This window comes from Scatophagus argus, chromosome 21 (genome assembly GCF_020382885.2).
Source record: "Scatophagus argus isolate fScaArg1 chromosome 21, fScaArg1.pri, whole genome shotgun sequence".
Classification (NCBI taxonomy): domain Eukaryota; kingdom Metazoa; phylum Chordata; class Actinopteri; family Scatophagidae; genus Scatophagus; species Scatophagus argus.
This window is the reverse complement of record NC_058513.1, coordinates 16,377,090-16,403,012: the sequence shown is the minus strand read 5'-3', so window position 1 is coordinate 16,403,012 and position 25,923 is coordinate 16,377,090. Positions and strand designations below refer to the sequence as shown.

Here is a 25,923-nt window from a genome sequence, read left to right as displayed (position 1 = left end):
CGCCGGGGTAACCTCTGGTCATTTGTGAACTGACCATGTGTGTCGGGGCGAGCAGGATGAAGGTGTCAAGGGTGTAAATGTGCTCCGAGTTGCCATGTGAGTCCTGGCATGAATCGGCCATTGGTGTACAGTAATGGCTCTACCTGTTTGGGGTCCGGCACCTCGCAGTACACATCAACAAACACTGTAATGTGTTTTCTCAGTCAACAGAAAGTATTCATTTGTGTTGCTCCCAGGTTTGACCTTTGCTGCCTACGTTCACATTTATCTTCCACCTCTGTGGGTTTCTAAAATCAGCGCTCACATTCACCCTCCAAAAATATTCATCATTTTGACTCTTTATTGGACTCAAGTAGAGCAGCCATTCCAGCATTCATAAATCTTTCACGTTGCAGCCTTCCTGCGACCGGGGCACCACGTGCATGCGACCACTAAACTATGTCCGGTCCTGGTTGCCAGTGGCACTTGATAGCACATCCTTGTTTGTCAGTGTAACACTATGAGCCTGCACCCCTCCAGCAGCCAGCGCTCAAGTGGAGTACAAACAATCTAGTTAGCAAACAGTTTCAACATGCAACACAGGATTCATGTTTCATTTCAGCTGAAGATGTGTAACATTTCTGCATCAGAATGACTCATAGCAACCGGACCTTTGTTATATATTTTGTTGAGTATTTGCATCATCTCAAAGGTTTCCAGTTAAGTTCAAATCCAGAGAAATGTTTCATTTTGTTCAGTTTTTGTTCAGCCTTTCCCGAAAATGTCTCTGCAAAACAAATCCTTTTGTGATTACTAAAAGAATGTTTCAATTCTTTCCAAAAAAGACTGAGATGGGAGCACCTTCTCTGCCAGGGGCCATAACAACTTCAAAAGGCTTCACTCTAACGCCCTCCTGGTCAGAGCTCTGTCAAGTTCCCAACAAAGCTTAGCGGGATGTGTGGAGCTCGCTGCATCAGGGCTGTTCAAACCGTGACAGCTTTGTTGTTGTCTGTAACTGCACTATTTCACCCAAACATTATACGTACTGTGTGGTACGTTTATATTAATGACTGATCAGTAAGGCTTTATTAACTTAAAAAAACATTAAGCACAACTTATAAAGCCTTTATGAAATGGTTTCTTTTTCCCTTCATTTTTTTTGAATTAATCTTCATTGTCCTTTAAATTAAACATGACAAAAAGTCTAGGAACCATTGGCTTAGATCTTCTGGTGCTCATATTCTCCATGTCTTGCTTGGCAATGCCCACCTTTGTGACCCCTAAGTAGGCTTAAACAGACTATAAAAACAAGTATGTGCAAATACTGTTCAGTCCCGATCTTCCCCATAAAAAAAAGAAAAGAAGCTGGCGCCAGAAGATCTTAAGGATCCACCCAGGAGGGACATACCTTCAAAACTTGTCAGATTTATATTCTCCTGAACTAGTTGAGGCCTGTAGTCGGTAACGCAGATGTTAACTTTTAGAAACATTTTAAAATAATTAGAGCTGAGACAATTCTTATAATCAGATTGGGAGGTTTCATCTGCTCAGGATTAGATGGAGTCTGTGTACTACAAGGCTGCCATTAAAAAATGTCAGAACTAATGGCGAGGCAGTTGAAATATTACAGCTTTTATTTTTATTTCTTGCTCACATCACAGAAACTGATTTGCATCAATGTGTAAGAAATGTGACCCGCACAAAGTACAAATGCTGACAAAAAGAATGACGTGAATTCATGGACAATAAAATATTTACGGTCAAATGATTTTTCTCAATTTGAGCTGCAGTAACCGATCAGAACGGCTCTCTGTTGCAAAGATGATTGTTTCTGTTGTTGCCTGGCCTGTTGATTCAGTTTAATCAGGTTTAAGAGCCCGCAGCTTCGCCTCGGCCCTTTATAGCTGCAGAAGACGTAACTGTGACGGAACACGACAAGCTGCTGTGTCCGCTGTGGCAGTGTGCCGAACACAAAGCCTTCAGTGATGCCTTTCAGTGTGCAGGATGAGCAACAGCTAAATATATCTTATATTATAGATGAATCTCATGTGACACACTACTTGTTTATTGAATTTTCACACAGATAAACAGAAAGCAGCGCCGGACACGAGCTGATAAAATTACTTTTTTATGTCAGCTTCCAAAACTTTCTCTTTGTTAGATTTCAGTGCTTCAAATTGCTGCTTGTTTGTCATACATATTGACCCCTCATTTACTCCTAATAGAAAACGGGGGAGGGGCAGGGTCATCATATTTGTGCCTGATTGTGTGTGTCATCAATAAGCTCTTTCCAGCTCCCCGTTTGCTGTTTTTCCTGCTCCTCATGTGGACCCGACTGCTCTGCTGTGTTTTTGAAGACAAAACTCGTACAGGCTGTATGCTTCCGGCATCTTGTGATCTTTCTGCGGTTCGCTGAGGAGGACAAAGTATTTGTTGCATTCACTGTCTTCTCTTCAAATGCCACGACAGTGAGAGAAACCGCCCATATACTCTCCCCTCCAGCATTTCCTACCCTCACAGGGTTACTTGATCAGATTGGAGCAAGAATGTCCTCTCGTCTCCATTTAACTTTGACCCGAGACGCCCCAGGGGTCGGCTGCAAAGTGTCACAGGTTAAACTGGTCTTTACGCTGTTACTTACACGCCACCCAAGTTAAGTGTTGAAGTCACAAAGAGAGCATTGTTTGTGAATGACTGATTAGCCTGGGCAATACCCTAAACATCTTACATATTGGTGTTTACTGTGCTGACATTTCAGTTGCTCAGCATACAGATGTAAAGGAATGAGGTGGATCAGGCGGGTAGCGTGCAATGAAAAGTTACCACTTACTGTAATTGCGCAATAGCAATCACAGCATGAAAGGTAGGAGGATTGTTTAAGAAGAGGACGGCAGCACAGTTTGCTTAGGACTAAGTGAGGTTTTAGTGAGTCACTAAAAGCAAACACCAAGCAGGTTCAGGGATGTTAAGAATAACAACACAAACAGACTGAAGATACAAGATCACTTCTCAAACAAGGTGATGCAATACTTTCTGAGGCCACTCGCCCTGCACGGTACACAGGACCACCTTGTGCTTGTGCAAATATGTTTGAACTAGACTGATGTATGGACCAGCCTGATATTAGCTTATTGCAGACATATTCTTATGGTACTAGTAAATGACAAGAAATAGCAGTACAGGAGTAGTTCACTTTCACTGAAAAAATAAATAAAAATGATGATGATGTGATTTTTGTTGGGGTATGTAACAAAGAAGAATGTTAGCTGTTACGGCTGGAGAGTATGATTTGTGTGCCAGGGCATCTCTGTAGTGCCACAAAGCTTCATTTATGAAGGTTATGAAAAAATTTGCAACTATTACGTATATTACACTTGTTTGTATTGCAGTTTGATACGGTTTTGATTAAATGTTCAGCCCAGGTGGAAACAGTGTCACCGTTTGTCCGTCAGAGAACACTAACAAGTTGCTTTCTAAGTTGTAAAATGTCTATTTAGGCCAAAAGTTTCTAAATGAATAAATACGTAAATACCACATTAAGATTGCTAGTTTATGTTATGTGTTTATGGTAAAAAATCACAACAATCTGGGCCTTAAGAATTCAGTATCAGTCGGGCTATCAGATATCTGGAGAGAGCATCTAGGCCAAATGGAAAATGACTTGCTCGACAGGCCACTTTTCACTATTGAGATACATGAGAGATAGCGTAATCTCGAGTCTGGGGCTCTTGCTCAGGTAATTAGCTGGGCGCCACAAGTCGGGTCAGGTTGTCAGTGTGAGAGCAGCAGTCAGAGGCTGGTTTGAGTCCTCAATCCTTATGAGATTAATGGCTAACCTCCCGCTGCCCGCTCCCTTTACAGAACATGTCAGGTTTTCCTTGGAAAGAGCACACTGCCACCTCAGTTCTCACCTGCAAACATCTAAATGCAACACTGTACCAGTGTAAGTGCCTACGTGTGTGTTTGTACAAAGCGTATGTCAGTCAGGACGGGCATGTCAGGCTAAGAGCTGTGAGGTCACACCGTTTTTTTTTGTTGTTGTTTTTTTTCCTTTTTCTTCTTCGTTCTCTCTACCTTTGACCTCAATCCCAGAGTTTGGCGAGCCAGTCGTCACCGCTTCTGAAGCTGTGCAGGTTCTCTCCTGTCTGCTCTGTCATGTAAAGGTCTCTGTGAACTCTGGTCTTCATCTGCATGACTGTCAGCATCTGGAGCTCAGGAGTTATGGCCTGTTAACAGCACCTTCAGTATTAAGTCAGTGACAGGAAGACGAAGGAAGGCTTCCATTTTAGTCCCTAAAAGGGTTCAACAGAGGTCAAGGTGGATGGAAAAAGTATGTTTAGTCATCAGGTTTTCTCTGGAATCACACAAAAAGTTGTTCTTTCATATGTTGTGACTTCAACTAACAGATTACTGATGATAGACATCAGTTAATCATCTTTCCATTATTTTTTTCAATTTGTTGTTTCATTGTTGGCGTATAAAATAGGCTGTCACAGTTTACCAAAGCCCAAGATGACACCTTCAGATTTGTTTGTGTATTTTGTATTTTGACATGTACTGTCTTGCTGCCGTATAAAGACTCACGAGAGCTTCAAACGTGTGTTAATCCTCAGATAAAAATATTCCCAGACAAATGCATCTTTTACTCTTGTTGCCATAATGTTTGGTAAAAACCACAGCACTTGGATGTTTTAGAAAATCATTCTATTTATAATCTATTAATTTATTTCTCAGTAGGGAGGATCAGGCTTGGGAAGATTGAACGCCACAGACAGGAAACTATCGAGAGATGGATGTTGTTATTTGTAAAAACAATAAGAGAAATTAATGCTTCACATCAATCCAGTATCTAAACTGTTGAGTAATTATCTGTTAGCTGTTCTTGCTGACTCATTTTAGCTCTGTATTTGGAGAATTTGCACTCCGCTGCCTCCCTCAACACTCATCCCAGCAGGCTACAAGTAGTATGAGTGAATCCGTTTTTTCACTTGCCCTACTTCTCTCTCTGTGTTTAGTCAGGAGTCCTGCAGATACCACAGTGTGTCCACATTGACTGGATGCTCCTCAGATCCTGTTCAGACTTCCCGTGTGTGTTTGAGTGTGACATGAGGACAGTGCAAACTGTCCATTCCTGTACGAAGTAGCACTGTACACCACCTGGTTTTGGTGCAAATGTCGTGTTCTCATCCTGGCTGTCATAATAGGGGTGCTGACAGGGACTCTACCGGAATACCGGTGGCTCCTCTACCATCAACACTGCTTATGTAACTCCACTTATGTGGCACCAAGCCCAAGTATTTCCAACCCCAGCTGTTGCAGACCCCCAACTCAACACACACACACACACACTCTCACCTCCCAGCAGCTAAGAATAAAACATCCATCTGGAAGAGACGTTGGTGTAAGAAAACCTTCAGCAGAGGCTCCTTCACACACACGTCTGATTTATGGACATGCCCACGTGTCTTCTCAGACTGGAGAAGGTTTGTTTTTGTGGCTACCCCCTGCATCGCTTTCTCCACTGTTATGCAATGTTTTTTTGGCCTCATCTTGAAAAGGAGGGCAGGGGGAACGGAGAGGTGGTGGCAGATATTTGTGGTTAAATATCCCATGGAAAAGTTGCGCAGTTTTCAACGGAGGTTTTCTTTCTGTGGGAAATGCCAGAGGGCTTCTGACTAAGGACAGATATCATTAAGTCTAATTGAGCCACACAATCATTATCTGTAATCATGATTATTAGGCTCTTCTCATATGAATTGCTGGCTGTCAAGATGTGAAAAAAGTCAAACTGAAGCATTACTGTATGTCTGCTTCTCATTTGTGCTAATAGCCACAGATTAAGGGTGCATGTGTTTACTGGGAGGAGGCGTTACGCTACCCTGAAATCAGGCAGCATGAAGAACAATGCAATCAGATGACAGCATCACAATGTGAACACAGCACATATTCTGTGCTTTGTTTCCAGCTGTTCTTCATTTTCCACATCGTTTCACACTTTTTTGGTTTTTACGTTTTGTATGAGCAGGACGGGTTTTGATGAGTCACACAAAAGAATCATCTGTTTGTTCAACAGCACAGCAGAATTTAGTTTTTTCCTCATCTCAAGTTGCCAAACATCTGCGTGTCCCATTTTAGTATTTTGCAATCATTCCACCCAGCATGCCAAGCTCTAGTAAATCCTGCGGTTTTGGAAGTGTCCGGGTCTCCAAGCGGTTCGGCTGCGTGCCCCCAGCTAAAGCCTGTTAAACTCCGACTCTGTGCTGCAAAGAGCCGACTGTCCACAGGAGACGAAGCTTGCGGCACAGGGATCCGAGTTTATCGCGCTTACATACATAAATATCAGATGCACATCAGCCCATAAACCCACTGACTCACTCACCCCCGCTCTCTCACACACACACAGTAAAGTGTCTGAAGTATGGACATTTGTATGATTGTATACTCGTCGTTACTTTTCCTCTTAACCCAAGATGTTTTGCTTTTTTGCACACCATTTAGTATATCTGAGAGAGGTCTTACACGTGAGGAATAAGCTGCAAACTGATCGCTATCAACCCTAAAAGCAAACTGCTTGGTCAGAAGTCACCTCTGTGTCTTGCTTTTGAGCCCAGGGCCTCGTGTTTAACTTGCAGGTGTAGTATGACACTTTGACAGGTGACTGACGCAGGTAAACGGGCCCTTGCATTGAGTGACTTGAGACAGTGCAGGCCTTCAGACAGTCTTCCTCCTGTGTTGATGCCGAGGTTCGGCATTAGCAGCAGCAGCAGCACCTCTGCACTCGAGTGAGCGTGGCGGTCGAGTTGATTGTAAGCAAAAACATACGCAGAGCATTTTTCCCAGAAATCTGCCTCAATGCAGGATTCATGGTCCTGAAGTCTCCCAGGAGTTTTCCACTAGCCACCCACCACAGGCAGAGTTACACCAGCAGCAGCTAAATTGGGCCATTCATCCAAGAGGAAGCACAAAAATGTCTTTGTTCATCCAGCGTGATTGCAGTGTTTGGTTCAGTTTTACATGCATTTAAGAAACCTCCCCCTTGAATTTGTAAAGTCAGAGCTCCCCTTATTGGCAAGTAACTGAGATTATGTAATCGGAGGGTGGCCCAGATGGATGAACCTGTGGTTTCCAGTCCCCGCAGCGAGCTCATTAGTTAAAGTAACCGTGATTTATCAAATTGGTCCCGTGGATTTGTATGTTGTGCTTATTGCTGTCGACTTACGTAACCAAATCAGAGGTCTGAAACTCAACTGTCAACACAACTGCTTTTTTAGGGTTGACAAAACCATCTCACTTCAAGGACCTTTCAGTCACGGTAGTGGAGCTTTCGGGAGTATCACATGACCTTCATCAGCAGATGCAGTTTGTCCATTTCTCAATTGTAGATGTTTGAATTTCTAATCTGCAGAGCAAAAAAACATGTTGATGAAGAATGTAATGACGATATACACGCTGAAAGTAAGTGTCTGATGCTCTCTTCTTTTATTACTGGTGATGAAGCCAGCATAGCAGTATATGCAGCAGCGTGGTGAATTTCAGTTCCAGACGTCAGAACTGCTCTTCATATCAAAATATCTCCCACCCCCGAACAGAAATTCGCTTTATTAAAGATAACACGGTCTGACGGAATGAATGAACCAAACCAAATGGCAGTTCAGTCTGATTATCAGGTTCTATACTGAAAGGATAGTCACTACGATGTCGATGGATCAAAGACGAGACTGTGCACATGTATTACAATCACATGCACGGGGAGCTGAATAACCCTGAGTGTTGTTTTTCCTCTGCAGACCCGTAAGCTGACCAAGGCGGAGCGACAGCGTTTCAGCGAGGAGGTGGAGATGCTGAAGGGGCTGCAGCACCCAAACATAGTCCGCTTCCACGACTCCTGGAAGTCGACGGTAAAGGGCCACAAGTGCATCATCCTGGTGACCGAACTCATGACCTCAGGCACGCTCAAAACGTGAGTCTCTCCATTCAGTTCCCCTTTAAAAAAAATACCTTTACCGTCTTTCCTCTTGTAAGAAAGTGTTAGATTTCTCATAGGTCAGATATTGTTTTTCCAAATTAAGGTCGTCCATAGAAAAGAGGAGATTTGTGTCATGTCTTACACTTTGTCTTGCTTTTAAAATTGTGACAAAAGGTTCAGAATAAGGACAAGAGAATAGCTCAGCGCTGGAAACAACGCTCTGGGAGAAAACTCAGGAAACTGGCTCACTTTAAAACTTCCTCTTGGCTGCCAAAATTAGAAGAGATGAACTACTTTATGGCAGTCTCTCTTCTTCCAGTATTTTGATATGTTTGGAATGGGGTGTTTAGTCATGTCCTCCTTTGTTTTAGGTACTTGAAGAGGTTCAAGGAGATGAAGCTGAAGCTGCTGCAGCGTTGGAGTCGTCAGATCCTCAAAGGGCTTCACTTCCTGCACACCCGCACTCCTCCCATCATCCACCGGGACCTCAAGTGTGACAACATCTTCATCACCGGCCCCACCGGCTCCGTCAAGATAGGCGATCTAGGACTGGCCACGCTGAAAAGTGCCTCTTTTGCTAAAAGTGTCATTGGTAAGTTTAAATCTGGTGCTCATATCTCCTTTAGCTGATATCAGGACGAAAAACCTAAAAAATTAAATTAGTCTGCCACTAGTTCCTCCTCCTATGTGTTTAAATTGCCACCTGCGTGAAGCATCATTACTCAAATGGCTTTTAATTTCAGTGGACGCCTGTCTTTCCCTTGAAGTACATGCAGGAAGTGTGAGTCATCAGGCTGTTGTTACTTGATTCATGTTGAAAGCAACACTAAATTTCAAGTTTGAGTTTAATCCACACGGTCCAGATGACACTGGGTGTTTAAATAATTCATGAAGGACAGTTGTGCTGTGCTCAGGGATGTAGAAAACAGAGTTTATTTTTGTTTTGTTCTTTGTCCTGGGAACTATGCGGTATGTTGTTTAGTGAGATAAAAACAGAAACAACACACAAGGACTTAGTTGGTTATTAACTTTTGAAATGCTTCAGTCAGCCACATGGAGACGATGAGAAAAAGCCCTTCATCAGAATAAATTTCAGACGACCTACCAAATATGTGCACCAAAGTCTTCCACAAACTGGATGAAAGCACCGAGTGCATTGGTTTGGTTTTACAGCCTGTGACTGGGGTCATAACAACAGTCCTCTCACCACTTTTATCAGTGTTGTTTCCAGAATTGGCCAGCAACAATTTTTTAATTAAAAAGCTCTAAACAACAAGCAACTTTATTTATTTTAGTATTATTTACTTTGGGAGTTGGGACCAAAGGAGAGCTAAAAGCTAAAAGTAGTGAAAGTTGGTCTTCATTTATCAGGCGGTCAGACACTCTAAATGAATGTTGGTGTGTAAATAAGCCCCTGTTTGCTAACACATTTGCCATGTGACTGAGTCAGTGTTGTGTTTACAGCTTGTTGTGCTGTCCACGGGTGTCCAAGATGTCAACGAGTACAAGTCTAAAGTTTACATGTTGACTCGAGCTGAAGCTGGACTTTTGACTGTCCTTCACTGATTTGGTCGCAGTAATAGAAAAGCCGCTGACCTTTGCCTCTGCCCTCTGAACCCCGACAGGAACACCAGAGTTCATGGCCCCAGAGATGTACGAGGAGAAGTACGACGAGGCGGTGGACGTCTACGCCTTGGGAATGTGCATCCTGGAGATGGCCACCTCTGAGTACCCGTACTCCGAGTGCCAAAACGCCGCCCAGATCTACCGCAAAGTCACCAGCGTGAGTAAAGGAACGAGGGGGACCCGCTTGTAATGTAATTGTCCACATGTGTCCACTTTCTTCCATGTGCACACTGGAATTAGACTGAGAGGAACCGGGATGTCTTGTGTATACGTCTGGATATCCCGAATCCTTGGAAAGAAGTGGGGCCCACATAGAATGAAAGCTGCGTTTTGTCTATTAAGGGCTCAGTTTTGTCCGTACCATGACTGCTGTTTTCAGCCCCCCAGTCATGACGCAGATGTTTGACTCACTAAATGCTGGTGTATTTACCAGTTCAAAGATCCGGTCTAACTGGTTCTGGCTATCGTGTTCACTGGAATGGATGTTGAAATAGTTTTTAGATGGAAAACCTTTTTTTTGCTGGACTGAACTGCTTTCTAAGCCTTCCAGAAAGCACATATGGATTAAAAAATTAAATCTATCTACTAAATCTATTTTTCAGCTTGAGTCCCAGCCCGGTTCCCACTTACAGGACATAAAGTGATGCTGGAAACAGATCATGTTATGGCTTTTTATACAGGAAAAAAATGAGGGACCTCTTAGAAGTAAAGACTAGAAGCAGTGTAACAAATTTTAAGATCATAGCATTACAGCAGTAGCTGTAAGCTGCTGTATTTCAAGCTGTTCCCTGGTGCCAGGCACAGCCAATGACGCCACGGTGGGCAGGAGAAGGCGATGGTAGAATTATATGTTCTGGAAATTGTGTCTCACTCCAGACTTCACAAAGAAAGCAGTTTCTTTCCTGCGTGTCACCTATGCAGCACAAACAGTGTCTTACGGAGGCAGGAGAGTGAGAAAGTGAGGATGGCAACAAGTCAGAGAGAGTCTGGCTCCTCCACGCACAAGACGACACATGAATGTTCCATGTGCAGTCAGAGACGCTTACCCAGCAAGGTTTCATCAAGGCCACGTTAACTGTGGCTTTCGTCATTTGTTTACGCTTTACGTTTATGTGCAGATGACATCTGTCAATTTGTTGTCATGGCAGTTAAATTTTAAACTTTAAACACTAACCTATAAACTTTATGTAACTTTATACCTGTATGACTGACTTGTAAGTGAAGTGAAGGGACTGAGAGTGAGACGTATAGCTTCTGAAAAGCAGAACATATACAGATGTTGGAAGGTATTTTCCATGTGGGTGGTCACAGCTGGCTGCAGACTTGTTCATAATATGTTTTAATTTAGCATGAAATTAATGGACTGATGAGTAAACAAATGCCTTCTCATATACGCCACATGGCCAAAAGTATGCGGGCACCTAAACTTCACACCCATATGTGACTGTTGCGCATCTCATTTAAGCATTGATCTGCGGCTGTAACGGCCTGCACTCACGCTTGAGAAATCTTTCCAGAACGTTTTGGGTTACAGGCATTTGCTCCTGTTCAGCTAGAGCTGCAGCGAATGATCATTTTTCTCATTAACTGAGACATTGCATCACATATCCCGAGAGCCTGAATTTGCTTCTTCAAATCTCTCCTGCTTTGTTCAAATATTTTCATTTTGTTATACAAAGGAAAGGAAAGGATCTCCCTGAAAGCAGGGGAATTGGAAGTGCATTGTTATGATCACTGTATACTGTGGCATTGAGGTTTCCCCAAAGGCTTAATTGGCTACCACATTTTGCTCGTAAGTCATAAACGTGTTTTATTCTTAAGTCTCATTTCCTGGCCAGATTTTTGACTTAAGCCAAAAATTTCATTCAATTGCTCACTATGTTGATAGTCAGATTGCGTGCATGCATAGCGGTTTATATGAATATTTCGGAAAACTGGCTACATACCTGGAGGGCCAAGCTCCTCAATTATCTGCTTTATTGGTAAGACTGGATGGTGAAAAACTGACAAAATGAGCTTGTGTGGTGTCTGGAGGCATTTCTGTTCCATCTGTAAAGAAATGCACTTCCTCGCGTTGAACATCAGGGGTTTACTCCGTACATCACACAGAGCACAAAAACAAGAGTGGAAACGAGGCGTCGTTGTCTTGGGACCATTAAAATAACTCATGTTAATAATGTTAAAATGTGATGCACTGAACAAAGTCAACATGACACCAGCATATTTCTGACGATCTTATCTTGGCCTCTGTCACCACAGGAAGGGAGCTGAGTCACAAATTAGATTTGGATTGAGGGAAAACTGATTTACTCTGAAGGTGCCTGTCAGGACAATGAGGCAAACTGCTCTAACAAAGACACCTCTGTGCTCTGCTTCAGATCCTCACATTTCACCTTATAACAGCATTTTGGTTACTGCGCTGAACCTTTTTGGGTTGAAATTATTATGTAACACATCAGTATTTGTTTTTCAAAGACAGCAACAAAAGTCAAGAGCAGAAATATATTTTCTCTCTCTCTCTCTCTCTCTTACGGACTCACAGATTTGTCTCACTGAAACAGGAGGCTGAAACACCTTGAAAATAATTGATGGTCATAACAAAAAAGACAGCAGTTACTGTGTGACATGACAGCCTTTACATGTGATAACAAAATGGCTCACTCAGCCTTTCCTGCTAAATCAAATTATTTGAGTATTTTGACCTAACATCAGCTGGTTGCTTGGGTATCTGCAGGCCAAACATCTTCCTGACCTCGACTCTCTGCGTCGGTATCAGTGTTTTTACAGGGCTGGGAGCTCTGCTGTAATCTACGTACATTTTCGTGATAGCATTTAACTCCCTCATTTCGTGTAGCCCTGCGTGAATCTGTTTTGAGATAAACTCTGCAGAGGAGCTCCAGCTGTCCCTTGAATGATGAGGCAGGAGAGCATCTTGGGTTTTTTCCACTTTCGTGAACTCTTGGTGTTGCTCTCCTCTGGTGTTGACATGATCGCAGAGCCGAATGTCATGCTGGTTAGTGACAGATGCAACAAAGCAGTTAACATGCAGTGCAGGTGGGCATGGCTGTTGCTGCTTCCTCTGACGGAAAAATGTGGGATAAATGTGCAAGAAGAGGGTCTATGTTGCCGATGTTCAATTATTCTGCCGAAGCCTCGCAAATGAGGTAAAACTCTTCTGATTGTTTTCACAGGGAATTAAACCTGACAGCTTCTACAAAGTCAAAGTCCCAGAGCTGAAGGAGATCATCGAGGGCTGCATTCGTATGAACAATGATGAAAGGTACTTTCAAGTAAAAACTGGTCCTTTTGAAGTGAACTAATCCTTTTTCTGTCCATCTTTTTTCCTGTTTCTTATCTAGCTCATAACTCAGATATTGTGCAGATAAAATTTTATTTTTTCAGCACAAAAACCCCAAATAATCGAATCAGATTCAGTTACAGAACGTTCTTTTCTAGCACCTACACAGTCAGAAACGGATTAAAATATCACGTTAGGGAATAAAGGTATAAACTATGACTCAAGTGCAAGTGATTGCGGGGCCTTTTCAAGAATATACTTGCTGTTTTTCAACCTAGACTGTATGATAAAAGCGGCCCAATTGTCTATAAGCAGACTTTATTTGTTTAATGCAGGTATACCATTCAGGACCTCCTGGATCACCCCTTCTTCCAGGAGAACAATGGCGTGCACGTGGAGCTGGCAGAGGAGGACGACATGGTGAAGCCCGGCCTGAAGCTGTGGCTGCGCATGGACGACTCCAAGAAGCTCCATGGGAAGTACAAGGACAACAACGCCATCGAGTTCCTCTTTGAGCTCTACAAAGACGTGCCTGAGGAGGTGTCTCAGGAGATGGTAGGTCAACGCGCGAGGACACCTTGTTGCGAGGTCAACCTTTGCTGCTTTACTGGCCCATTTTGTAGCAGCCATTAGTGAGGAAATTGAGTAATTGATCCCAGATCAACAGATAAAGGCCACTTCAGCCAACCCCCCCACATGCTGTCTGTATCCTGATCTTGATTTATGATGATAGGTTTCTAAAGGTTTTCTGAGGGAAGGCTGACTGGATATGGACTTGGTTTTGACCCCAATGTTCTTCAAATAAGCACCAAATTCCTCCTTTTTTCGAGTTGTCATGGAAACCTTTGAATAAGCATTTACTTTTGATGTACACACAGATATTAGGTTTGGAAACCTTTTTACAGACAAAGCTAACACCACATCACAGTCTGACATTAGGAGTGTCAGATTTGAGTGAGTCAAACATTTCTATCTGTCTTTTGACACTTGACCCCAAACAGTGAGAGCAGCCTCTCTAATGCACCCTGGCATCATTATGCTTCTTTTACGGTTCTGTTATGACAGCAGAAGCTCTGAAATGCACTTCAGCCCATAAAGAGGCCGGCTTGCAGAGTGTGTCAAGGGCACAGCTCAACATTTAATCATCAGTGGTTCGAAATGTGAGAGCGTGTCTCAGGAAGCAGCTGAGGTCACGTCTTTAATAATATAAAGGCCCTCTTGCTTGTTATGAAACAGGCCGTTATGTCCTCCAGAACCCCCTCCGTAGAGGTCACTTTTAATGAAAATGCACGCCATGGTTCCTTACTTGTTTACCTCTTTGTGATAGTTTTCATCAAGATCAAATTTGGTATCAGCAGGGAACATCTAGTCCAGCTGATCTGCTGTAATCTGACTATGTGTTGAGAGGCAGGTTCAAACTGAGTGTCCCACTCTGCTGGACTTGGTGTCACAAAAGGCTGTGCAAACCGACAGGGAATGCAGACAGCGTGCGTTGGTTTCACCATACAACATGTCGTTAGGACAAAAGCTTTTGTCAAAGCAGGAACCGTCACACAGCCTGCGTGATCAGGTCACTGAGTGCAACAGACCTGCGTAAATGTGGACATCATGTTGCGACAGCACACCACGGTCCGTGACTTAAACACATATGTTCATGTTGTGCCCTGACCATGTCTGTGTGTTGTTATGCAGGTCGTGCTCGGGTTCGTGTGCGAGGCAGACTTCAAGCTCGTGGCCAAGGCCATTCGGGACAGGGTGATGGCCATCAAGCGGCAGAGAGAGAAGCTGAGGCGGCTGGCAGAGGAGAGGAAGAAGAAGCAGGAGCAGGAAGCCATAGAAGAAGAGCCAGAGCCTCAGCCTCCTTTACCAAAAGTCAGTGACGTTGTCGCAGCAGAGTCCCCCACGCCGGCCCTTGTGCCTCCGGCGTCCATTGCGTCGCCCATCACCAGCTCTGTGGACTCTGGCGTCAGCTCCAACTACCCAACAGAGCCAGAGGAGCCTGAGGCAGACCAGCACTTCCACATGCGCCACAACAGCCTTTCATCTGCTAACTGTGAGCTGCCTAATGTAACCATGAAAAGTTTGTAGGATCCATCTGTAGTGATTGTCATGTCTTCAGGTGTAAAATTTGCAGCTTTTTAGGCTCATACAGCCCTGTTAAAACCACATGAACAATGAAGTGACAAAGTGACCTAAACCCTGTTGAAAGAACTGTTCAATCTGAAAAGTGACTAGTAATTGTATGTGTTCTGTTCTGTCCACTTCTGACGGTTTGATCTGTCAGAAACTCTGGAGACATGTTTTTCACTGCATTAGCTGAACAAATAAAAAACTGACCACAGACCTCGGAGCACGCGGGGGAAGTACAGTGAAATGTGAAACTGTGGATAACTAAATTATTCAGTCTCTGTAAGTCTCATGGTGTGTGTGCATGCATGCTGTGCTGTAGTTATTGAATATTTCTCTGTTTTTATGGAAAACAACAACCCAAATATTCTCAATCAGTCTGAGCTCATCTAAATAATGTCAACATGTCCTGTGTGTCTCCAGAACAGTGAAAGTTTTCATTGTTTTATTGTTTGTGAGTGTCTGGTATGTCTCACATTAGGGTCATTAGAGATATATATGTGTGTGTGTGTGTGTGTGTGCGAGCACAGCACAGCTTGCATCGGTCAGGCCACAGTTGGTCACATGCTAATGGTTTATGTCCTTTGTTGAAACAGCTGACTGTGAGACAGACGGCTATCTGAGCTCCTCCGGGCTCCAGGATCCGCTGGAGGCCGGCAGCTTCAACTCGCCCGTGACACCTCCCACCACACACACCGACACACCGACTGCAAACGGTTTCCCCGTCCCAGCCCTCCGCTTCCCCTCGGTGAGTGGCCTCCATGGAGAACTTGTTATCAGAGCAGAGAGTGCAGGGGGCCGGAGGTGGGAAGGATGACTTTCAAAACTTTACGAGACCTTCTTCCACGCTAATGAGGAGTTACATAAATCAATATACTGTTGGAAAGTAACCCCTGCATGAAAAGATTTGCTCACTTGTCAACTACCCAGTACCTTACTACTGGTTAATAATAGTTTAATTATTTTTCTACTGATTAATGAAAGTCTATCCGTCCTGTGTTTTTCTTCACGTTGACACACACATTTATGCTGATGCTGATGCTGGCAGTGTGTGTCTGTCTGCGTGTAAACATGCTTGTTCTGACAGTCAAAGTCAAATGAATTACTTTACAGTTCTTAAAATTCAGGTTTCCACGTGTTTGTTTTTCGCATACTTTGTTGAACAAAAGCATCAAAAGAAAAATGACTCGAAGGAAGGCTTGATCCACCTTTACCTTACCTCATCAATCTGTTTCTATTCTCAGAGCATCGCTGTATCCAACAACATAGAACATGGCTCAGGGCCTCAGAGTGGCTTCAACTCCCCTGTGGACAGGTAACGCTCCTCGGCCCTCTTTTCTCCTCCCTCCCTCGCTCTGCTCTTTGTTTTTAAAACACCCACTGAACCATGGAGTTCAATAGGACCTTTTTAATTTAACTTCGAGACCTGAAAATCAAAGTGAATCTGGTCTTCCCTGTAAGGCTCCTCCTCCTCCTCCTTTGGCACATCTGTGGGGCTGTGACAACAAGCTCGGGGCCCTCGGCAGGCTCTGCAGTGTTTTTCATTGCAGTGAGGCCGAGTGGACCCTTGCAGGTTTCTGTGTGACTGCCTCTCAGATGTTGTGGAGGCCCTGTTTTCCATGTTGGTGGGATGTTGAGCAGAGAGCTGCTTTCTTCTTGGCATGAGAGCCGACGCTGGACGATAGATATTGTGTGTGTGTGTGTGTGTGTGTGTGTGTGTGTGTGTGTGTGTTGCGAGGTTGTCATATGGGCTCCATCTTCTGCTCTGTTTAGAGACTACAGCGTTTTGTATAATAATCTCTTAGTTATACCTTTTAGATTTAATTTGTGTGCTTGCATACAGTTAATGCTGCGATCTTCCTGTATCACCTGCTTATCTTCCGTGGCTGACGGTTTATCTGACTTGTCCCCTGTAGATTGAGTTAAATGTCAGGCTGCGTCTCATGTTTCACTACAGCTCGTGCACACACTGTTTAGGATCCAAAACATATTCACGGTTGCTTAATTCTGCCTCTGAGAAAAAGCCCTGCATTACTGATGAGCACACATTTCATCAGAAAACAGAGCAGTCATTTGCAATGTCAACACCAATGTTTAATGTTACGTCTAATTTCCGTGTACTCTGTGTTAGTAAAAAGGTGAAAACAGGCTTTACTTTTAACTAAAGTTACCCGTGACATGGAGGTTTTTAAATAGAGACAGGCGGACGCTGCCAACCAGTAGGCCTGTAAATGTTTGCAGCCTGTAGATGGAGGGGAGTCTGTGACCACAGAGAACCAAAAAGACCCATGAGACACAATTAGCTGAACCAAAGCTTTTTATAAAACACGCTGAATGTTCTCCAGTTCTCTGAAACCTAAAACTCGTTCATTGTATAAATACAACAGTTCACATGGACATGCGGCTTCCTGTGGATGAAGGTTAGCTCCGTATAGACTCTCAACAGCCCTCTTTAAGCTGAATTCTTTAGCTTTCCAAGAGACAACGCATCAAGAGAGTGCTGTTTATTGTTGTTTATTGTTGTGATGCCAAGTTAATTAGTGAGGATGGATGTTTAATTCCTTTTACGCTTCTGTTTTAGATGATGAATTTGCTTTGAAATGAATCCTTGATTAATGCTCCTGTGGCTTTTTGGGAGGCGTGTTTTCAAACCAGAGGCATATATTGTATGTCTAATTTTTGTTTTTGCAGCTACGCCTCTGATGTGACTTCAGGCTTGAGCGACGGCTACGAGGGCCTGGAGAAGGGCGAGAAAACGGCAGCGAGGCGAACTGCTGGGAAGCTGTTCAGGAGGAGGGCGCGCTCGCGGCTGCGCATCACGGGGGTACAGTAAATCAGAACTTTTGCTCGGTTACGACACTGTGACTACATTTCAGCACGTAATAAACAAATAAATCAACCCCTGCTGGATTGAGTGATTGAATTAGTAGATTTATTTGATTTATGAGCGAGTGGTGAGGCTCCACCCTGGTTGTGTAAGTTTATCAGTAGCCATGCAGTCCTTCCTCCCGGCCACCGCAGGACATATCGCTTCTGATCAGGACACTCTGCGGTGTTTTAATGAGCCTGTTTGCACTGCAGGCAGAGAAAAACAGTGTGGTTCAAAGAGTGCACAGCTCTAAACACACCACATTTTACAGTAGACTCACACACGGCCACACAAAAACATATTGTTCCTTCTGTGTTTACCTTCACTCTGTGTTTTCGAGGGTAAACAGACTGATCCTGTCTGTCTCTGCAGCTCTCTGATAAAGTGGACCGGGTGGTCGAGTGTCAGCTGCAGACACACAATGACAAGATGGTGACCTTCAAGTTCGACCTGGATGGAGATAACCCTGAAGACATCGCCGCTGTCATGGTGAGACATTACTGACAGTCAGTGGGTGTGTTCATGATGTCAACAACAACACACAGCAAACAGGCTAAAAAACTAAGGCTTTCTTTGTTTTCATCCCAGTTATTTAATTTAGCTGTGAATAGTATTTTTTTTGTTTTTTGAAACGGGACTTTGGAACAAGTAAGAGCTGATTAGATTTGTTGATTCTGATCCATGACATTTACCATGAAAAACACCATTATTTCAGCTGTAGCTGTGAAAGAAGTGCTGCTAGTCTTGAACCTAAACCCGAAGAACTTGATTTTCTTTCAATTTGTCTAATAGAAATTATCTTTTTGGGATTTGAATTAACACGCTAAAACTCTAACAATAGGACGAGTAGGAAAAAACACCTGTCAAGTCTGTAAATTGACCCATTCAAATCCATTATACGTAAATATCTATGTAACTCATTTTTGTAAATTTCTGCTTGTGCTGAATTTGGTGGAAGCAACAGGTTCTGTACAAGTAGAGAAAGGAGCCACAAAAGACTGGAAATGTTGTGTACTGCTCAGTAAACACCAGTTTGGAACCTTCCACAGGTGAACAGGTTCATTGGTAACAGGTGATAGGATCATGATCGAGAATGAAAGGAGCATCCTCGAAAGGCTCAGTCGCTAACAAGCCAGGATGGGGCGAAGTTCACCAACTTTGTGAAACGCACGATTGCTCTGGAGCAGTTTGTCTGCATATGGTTGCATCTTGTTTTTGTTTACATTTTCCCCCACCTCCCGACTTTTCTGGAATCGGGGTTGTATCATGTTTCCATTTGATTGAATGGTGCAGCCAGGATAAACTTGGAATCCTGGGTGGAATGAGATTATGTGAGCCTTAAAGCCACTTGAGGAGACGCAAAGGGGATGTGAAAGGTTAACAGTGGAAACAGTCAGTCTTCATTAGAGCCTCTTAGAACTTTCTAAGATTTGTATACAGGTATAAATGTCAGCTGGTGAATCTGACAGATTCCTCTGCCTCAGAGGTAGTGATTCATCCTGTTTCCAGTCAGCAGCCTTTTATTTTTCTGGCTGATAGTACATCTAACTTCCTGTGAAGTGAGTGACACAGGTAAGCAGCCCCATCCCTCTGTTCTGTCTTTAAGCTTCATTAGCGCGGTGAGGTAATACACACACGTACATACACACACACACATGCAACACATGCAAGCCGTGTTGAGGCAGCGTGTGCTTGTTCACTGGATGTACTGTTTTCCCGACTCTTAAAACACAGAAGGCTTTTGTTTACTGAGTCTTGGCGCGTCAGGGACGCTTGGCATCACCGCAGGCCCCGTGGTTCTCAGCGCAGGGTTTTAAATGAGTTGAATTATGCCATGCTGACAGGAAACGGTCACCACGCCCCAACCCACAATTCACTGCAACACACAAAACTGCGTGAATATGCAAAACCCAAACCCTCCTCTGACAAACTACTGTGTTATGGATTTACATGAGATGATTTATGTATTTTTTTTCCCCTGAGAATAAGCATCAGTTGAGGGTGGGTGAGTAGATTTCATAGATGGGCACACAAATACACAACAAATATGTTTTGTAATCTGGAAAAAAGCTGCGCACATTTAGTACTGTGCTTAAGCATAGTTTTAAAGTCCTTTTTTTCCATTTTCTGCTACTTTGTACTTTAACTCCTCAACATTCTGGTGCAAAATATTTTTTTTGTTCCACCTTATTTATTTATCATTGAAAACTTCTTCTTTTACTTGTAATTGAGTATTTTCACATTGCAGTGTTGCTACTTTAACTTCAGTAAGATGTCAGAATATTTCATTCAGTTATTGTTGCTCTGTCTTCAAGGTGCACAACGAGTTCATCCTGCCATCAGAGAAGGAGGGCTTCATCCACCGCATGGGGGACATCATCAAACGGGCCGAGTCCCTGATGGCCAAGCAGCAGCCGGTCAACGCCAGCGGGCACCGACTTCCCCAGCCAGCTTTGCACGGCGGCATTAACTCCTTGTCCTCCTCGCAGGTCAGCAGCAGCACCTGCTCCTTTTCGGTTGCCCACATTGCAGCGCTGTTAGCTGAGAACAAAGGAAGTAACAGTAACGTGAGCGTGTGTTTTACTGTGCTGTCCGATCATCATAAATCACATCGGCCACAGTATGCCGAGCAACGCTTATCTAAGGCCGACCCATAAATCTACAGCAAATGGAAAGCTGTAGAGCGGTGCTGTCCTCCCCGTCCACAGTCCCTCCTGAGATCTGCCCTGAAAGATAGAAGGTTAAGTGTTCCTAAAGCCACCTGAGGCAGTGCTTTCATTTAGTACATAATGTTACTAAAAGCACTACTGTCATAAAAAACTGCTGTGATTTGTGGAAACACATACCCCACGCTCCCTTTTTATTTCCACATTTATTTGTTCCCACAACCACAAATCCTTTCCCGTGCGCACACCGTAATGAGCTTTCCAGTGGATCTGCCCACACTGAATGGGTAAAATAATTTATGTTGGGATTTATTAAACCTTTCTGATTCAAGATTCTCTGCAACTGTAAACTGAAGACTTCCAGGAAAAGGAAGGAATTATTAGGACCAGCGCCACCCTGTACGAGATATAAACTAATGCCTAATCAGGTACGGTTTGTCCGCTTAATAGAAAAGAAGAGTCTGTTCTGCCAGACTGTGCTCCACGCTGTAGAACACAAAGAACAAAATCTTCTGTTGCCCCCTAATAAAAATTCTCAAACATTTTCAGAAATGTTGGAAAACAGAATAATGTGCAGTTTCATGTATTACAAGAGATGAGTAAGAGCAGTAAACGTTTGACGCCAACCTTCTACCTTGCCCCCCCCCCCCCCGCCTAATTACCCTGAACCACTGTGGACAAATCTCTCCTGGCTCCATGCCAGCACCTGATTAAAAACACTGCATGGACCACATCCCCCAAGAACTGTTAGGGCTTCTCTCGCCAGCGCCGTCCAGCCAGAAAACCAGACCGAGCCAGTTAAGTCGGGATGAGAAACCCACAAGCTCAGAGACTCATCTGTTTATCTGGCTGTTGTAACTCTGAGGCAGGACGCTATTCTGAGAGATCTGCAAAGAGGCACTTTTGTACAAATGGAGCTTGAGTCCCTGGAAAGTCGTGCTTGCTGCCTGTCGCTGGTTTTCTTCTACCTGCAACTTAAAGAACAAGAATAACAGTTTGCAGTGATGAGTGAGGCGGCGTGTTGAGCTAAATAATAATTATGATAATAATATATTTTATTTGGAGAACACTTTTCAGGGTACTCAAGGACACTTGACGCACAAGTTAAAACACAGGGGGAAATAAAAAAGTGTCAGTAAAAGCTAATATAAGCGTGCTAGCATGCTCACAATATCAACGCTGATTAAAGCAGGTATGCTGATTTAGCTCTGTAGCTCAAACATTTCCTACACACCTCAGATCACAGCAGCTTTTTATCCAAATATGGAGGTTGAATGACTTTCCATAAAAAACATAAAGATGTAAAAATAGTAAGTGGTTAATAACAAGAGATTTATAATGGAAACAGTAAATTCTTTAGAGCTTTATTAACTTTATTGTCCTCCTAATACTGACCACACTGACAAGCAGTACACACTCTGAGAACACACATCACCATCATAACTCAGCAGAAAGCCTTCAGCACTAACTGGGATGGGGACTTTGAAAGACCTGTGAGGGTCTAGTTAAAGATGCTGATCGGTTGCAGTTGCTGTTTTTGTTTTCTGAGCTTGACTCATTTTGAGGACTAAAATGTACGTTTTTATCTCTAATGGATTCTGTTTTGTCATCTGTGTCTCTGAAGACATTTTTAATGAGGAACAGAAGTGGAGGTTGAGTTTTATCACATGTGCTCTCTCAACAGCCTAATCTGCACAGTCACACCCTGCCTCGGAGCAGCTCCTCCTCCTCTCTGCCTGGTGAGCCTCTCGTTTGGTCTGGTGATGAGATAATAAGATGACACCGGATGTCTTGTGACTATGCACCCCTGCCTTTTTTTTTTCTTCAGTCATTTCACAGAAGTCTGAAATGCAATTCAGCCTCTTTACAATTAAGTGTGTGTGAAGTGCATAACGAGTCACATTAACTTGCATTTGTGTGTTGCTTCTTTTTAACCCTGCATGACCTGTGTGTGTGTGTGTGTGTGTGTACTTACATGTGCGCAAGGGCATCCACTCATGCATGTGTGTGTGTGTGTGTCTTGTCTTAGACTTCAGTGTGGTTAACCCAAGTATTGGGGTACGTGGCCCCAGTGGAGACGTCTTCAATGCAGACATTACTTCACCTGGGCGACCTCTAATACGCTCACAGTCTTTCCACAACGCCCCAGGTAAATAGCGCCTCCGCCCCTCCCTGCGGTCCCTGTGTGAAATGGCCGAGCATTGTTTACTGTTTCAGCACACTGAAAAATTGTTACAGTCCTTTGGCAAAGAATAAGTCAAAGTGAAGCTCAACTACCTCATAAACTCCCCCCCTCCTCCTCTCAGCCCCCGTTCTTGGTATTGTTCAGACATTCGCATGGCGCCATCCACCATCCCCACACCTCAAAGCCTCCGTCTGTGCCTGCCTTGCAGCAGGGCCTCTTGGGTAATTACCTCACCTGAAGGGCGCTTTCTGGCTTTTAGGGAGCTGTGAATGCTGTCGCTGTGGAGCCTGTGCTTTTCTCCAGCGCTGCGATAGTCGGCAACATCTGCTTGCCAGCACAAACTTCTACAGAATTTCCGAGAAAGCCTCCTCCCTCGTCAGAGTCTCCTTCCCCACAGGAGGGGCATTTGAAGTTACTTAAAGAACAGATATCCTCCACATTCCCCCTGTTTCAGCCTCAGCCGCCATCTGAACGTCCTCTCGTCCTGTGTCCCCTCTCCGCTGGACGTTCACTGCATGGACGCTTGCGCAATGCTTCTTGGCCACCCGCCACTGTTATAGAGTGTTGCCTAAACTATGTTTCCGTCCGCATGGAAAAGTAGAGGCTGGTTTGCATCATCAGCAACAGGAGGTGTGCTTTATAACTATAGAGCCATTGTTGAGGTAAATGTCAAATCAATGGATGAGTTTAGGGCATTGGTATCCTAAATTATCCCCCAGGGACTGTTGTAGAAATCCTGACTACTTTAGTCTTACAATCAGACCCAAGAAGCCGTGGACACACATGTGTTCCATTTAAACTCCTCGAAAATGTGGTACGTAAACGCTACACCCGCTCCATTGATGCTGCAGCCCTCGCAGCCAGGGAAGCCCAGCGTAAAACAGCTCAAGCTTACGAATGCAATTACAGTCGGATGCTGGTTTAAACAAAACATCTTTGTTCATATTGGAAAGCCATTATTTGAATGGCGTATGTCTTGGCAGGGGGCTGAAGGAACAATTAGACTGACCAAACCCTTAGGAGAGAGGACGAATGAGTGATCTAACTTGTCTCTCTGGATCAGCTCTGTCCAACATTCCACTGCAGCTGTGGAGAATTATACTCAATAAGCTTAAGCTTAAGTGCATCGAAGACGTTAACAAACTTTTTCCTGTTTTGTCTTGCACTGTTTATACCCAAGTTACGTGATTACAAACTGTTTTTAACCTCTGTCTTCCAGGGTCTCCACTCCATTATCAGCACCACCACCACCACCACCACAACCCTGCATCACTCCTGCCCCACCACCAGCACTACCACTCGCCCTACATGGGAAACAGTCACTTCCCATTCCCATACCCAGGCTCTCCAGGTACCCCCAAGCCAGCCAGCCACCCTCCCCTCACACGTGTAGCCAGTAACCCCACCTTCCCTTCTGTTCCCTCCCCGGCCCCCGGTTCCCCAAGTCCTCTCAGTGAGACTCCACGCCACGGCAGCAACGAGAGCATCACCATGTCCTCGCCTGGCACTCAGCATCCCAACATGTGGCCCCCTCACACGCAACCTCTGTTTTCCCTAGCTAATGTCATTTCCATGGCCATGAGCATGGCTCAGTCTTTCATCCCCCCTGCAAGCTTGCCGACCCAAGGGATGCCCTCCTATCCGGGCTTTCACCCGCAGCTGCCCGCTCACATGGCCCCACAGTCAGGTTACCCCTCCATCTACCCACAGCATTACCAGAGCCCACCAGTAGAGGTCCCTTACCCCACAGCAGGCATCCCAGCACAGAACAACACCTACCACAGCCCTGAGACAACGCCGCAGATGGATAGGTTTCCTCAGAGCAGTCGTCCCGGCTGGCTGCATCCTGTCTCTCCTCCTTCTATGCCTTCCACTCCTCCACTGGTTCCTCAGGAGCCTTCACAACAGCTTGGAGTCTCGAGTCCCCCAAGTTCGACCCAGGAGGACACTCTTCACAGATATGCGCCCCCATACGCAGCACAGGTTCCAGCCCAGGCTGAACCCAGATTGCAAGTCTCCAGTTCAAACTCTTCATCAGATCTCTCCCCATCACCCCCAGAGAGTCCAGAAAACACTGTGAGTCACCTTTAGTTGATTTTTCTGTTTCTCTCAATCGAGAGTCCTCTAAAATGAAATAAAATGTGTGATGCGGACAAATAAACTGTATTTAAAGTGGATCGGTCACGTGTGGTGTGTTTATTTTTTATGTAACACTCTTTACTCTTCCTGTCTAGTTATCGTCCTTCAGCACTCAGTTGCACCCCACTGTACCTGAGACGAACGCCAGTAGCCCCAAACCAAACGCCTCCTCCGCTGAGACTGGTAAGAAGTTCTGTGCGTGTTCTCATGTTCCTGAAACAGTTTCTGTTTCGCCTCTGTGATCATAAACACCTTATGTGTCGTAAGGCAGGGGCTGGAAGAGCTGGAAAATGACATACTGTAAGATGTTTATGTTTGCACCCCAAACAAACCCATACACATGCTTGTGCATACACACCAATGCACCCGTGGCCAAATATTACATGTCTTTTTTTCCCCTGCTCAGTTTTATGATGTATTAGGTATAAACACAGGCTGATGTCTCTTTTATGGCCAATTAGCCATTCGAGTTGCTTTCAGCTCCCTCTCTTTCTCTCCACTGTATCCTTGGCGACATTATCACCTATTAGCGGTGCCTCAGGAGCCATTGCGTAACCTCGAGTCTGGATATAATGTTCCATTCGAAACAAATACAAACGTAGGTGTGATCACGGCACTACCCACAAGCAGTGACCAATGGGCGAGCGTCCACGCTCGTTACGGGCCTCTCCTCCCATATCCACACCTGTCAGTATTTATACCCTCCTCAGAAGCCCACTTTCAACAGAGTCCCTCTGTTTCAGCAGGCATGGACCCAGATGCTTTCTGTGTTTGCTGTGAGGACACTTAGTGGGCAAACTGAAGCACTGCAGGACTTTTAACCCTGAAATGGTCTGCAGATGTTAGAACATGCAGTGACGTCAGCCGTCTGCGTCACCTGGCATCACATTTATGAGAAACCCCCTGAGCTGAACCAGCATGGTTTCAAAGGGGTCCCTAACACAAATATACATAAAATTTAAGTCCATCTAAATTATGTTTTATTATCCCTGCCACATCCACCTACACTGGGAGATTGCTATGTTAGGAAATAGGACACAATGAAAACACATTGAGACTCATTTCAAG

The 25,923-nt window shown here is 44.4% G+C and overlaps 1 protein-coding gene across 3 annotated transcripts in view; it reads left to right on the top strand.

The window, feature by feature from the left end:
* wnk4a (WNK lysine deficient protein kinase 4a) overlaps positions 1–25,923 on the top strand; it is a 38,749-nt gene that overhangs the window by 9,148 nt on the left and 3,678 nt on the right. For 2 of the 3 annotated variants that reach the window (XM_046378317.1, XM_046378320.1), the window contains exons 3-17: positions 7,767–7,939; positions 8,317–8,537; positions 9,571–9,728; positions 12,763–12,851; positions 13,205–13,424; positions 14,562–14,922; positions 15,593–15,744; positions 16,241–16,311; positions 17,688–17,820; positions 18,238–18,354; positions 20,181–20,354; positions 22,216–22,270; positions 22,561–22,680; positions 23,936–24,792; positions 24,951–25,038. In XM_046378317.1, the coding sequence (XP_046234273.1) occupies positions 7,767–7,939; positions 8,317–8,537; positions 9,571–9,728; positions 12,763–12,851; positions 13,205–13,424; positions 14,562–14,922; positions 15,593–15,744; positions 16,241–16,311; positions 17,688–17,820; positions 18,238–18,354; positions 20,181–20,354; positions 22,216–22,270; positions 22,561–22,680; positions 23,936–24,792; positions 24,951–25,038 (2,989 nt within the window). The remainder of the gene's footprint in view (positions 1–7,766; positions 7,940–8,316; positions 8,538–9,570; positions 9,729–12,762; positions 12,852–13,204; positions 13,425–14,561; positions 14,923–15,592; positions 15,745–16,240; positions 16,312–17,687; positions 17,821–18,237; positions 18,355–20,180; positions 20,355–22,215; positions 22,271–22,560; positions 22,681–23,935; positions 24,793–24,950; positions 25,039–25,923) is intronic. The other variant, XM_046378318.1, reaches the window with a different exon arrangement.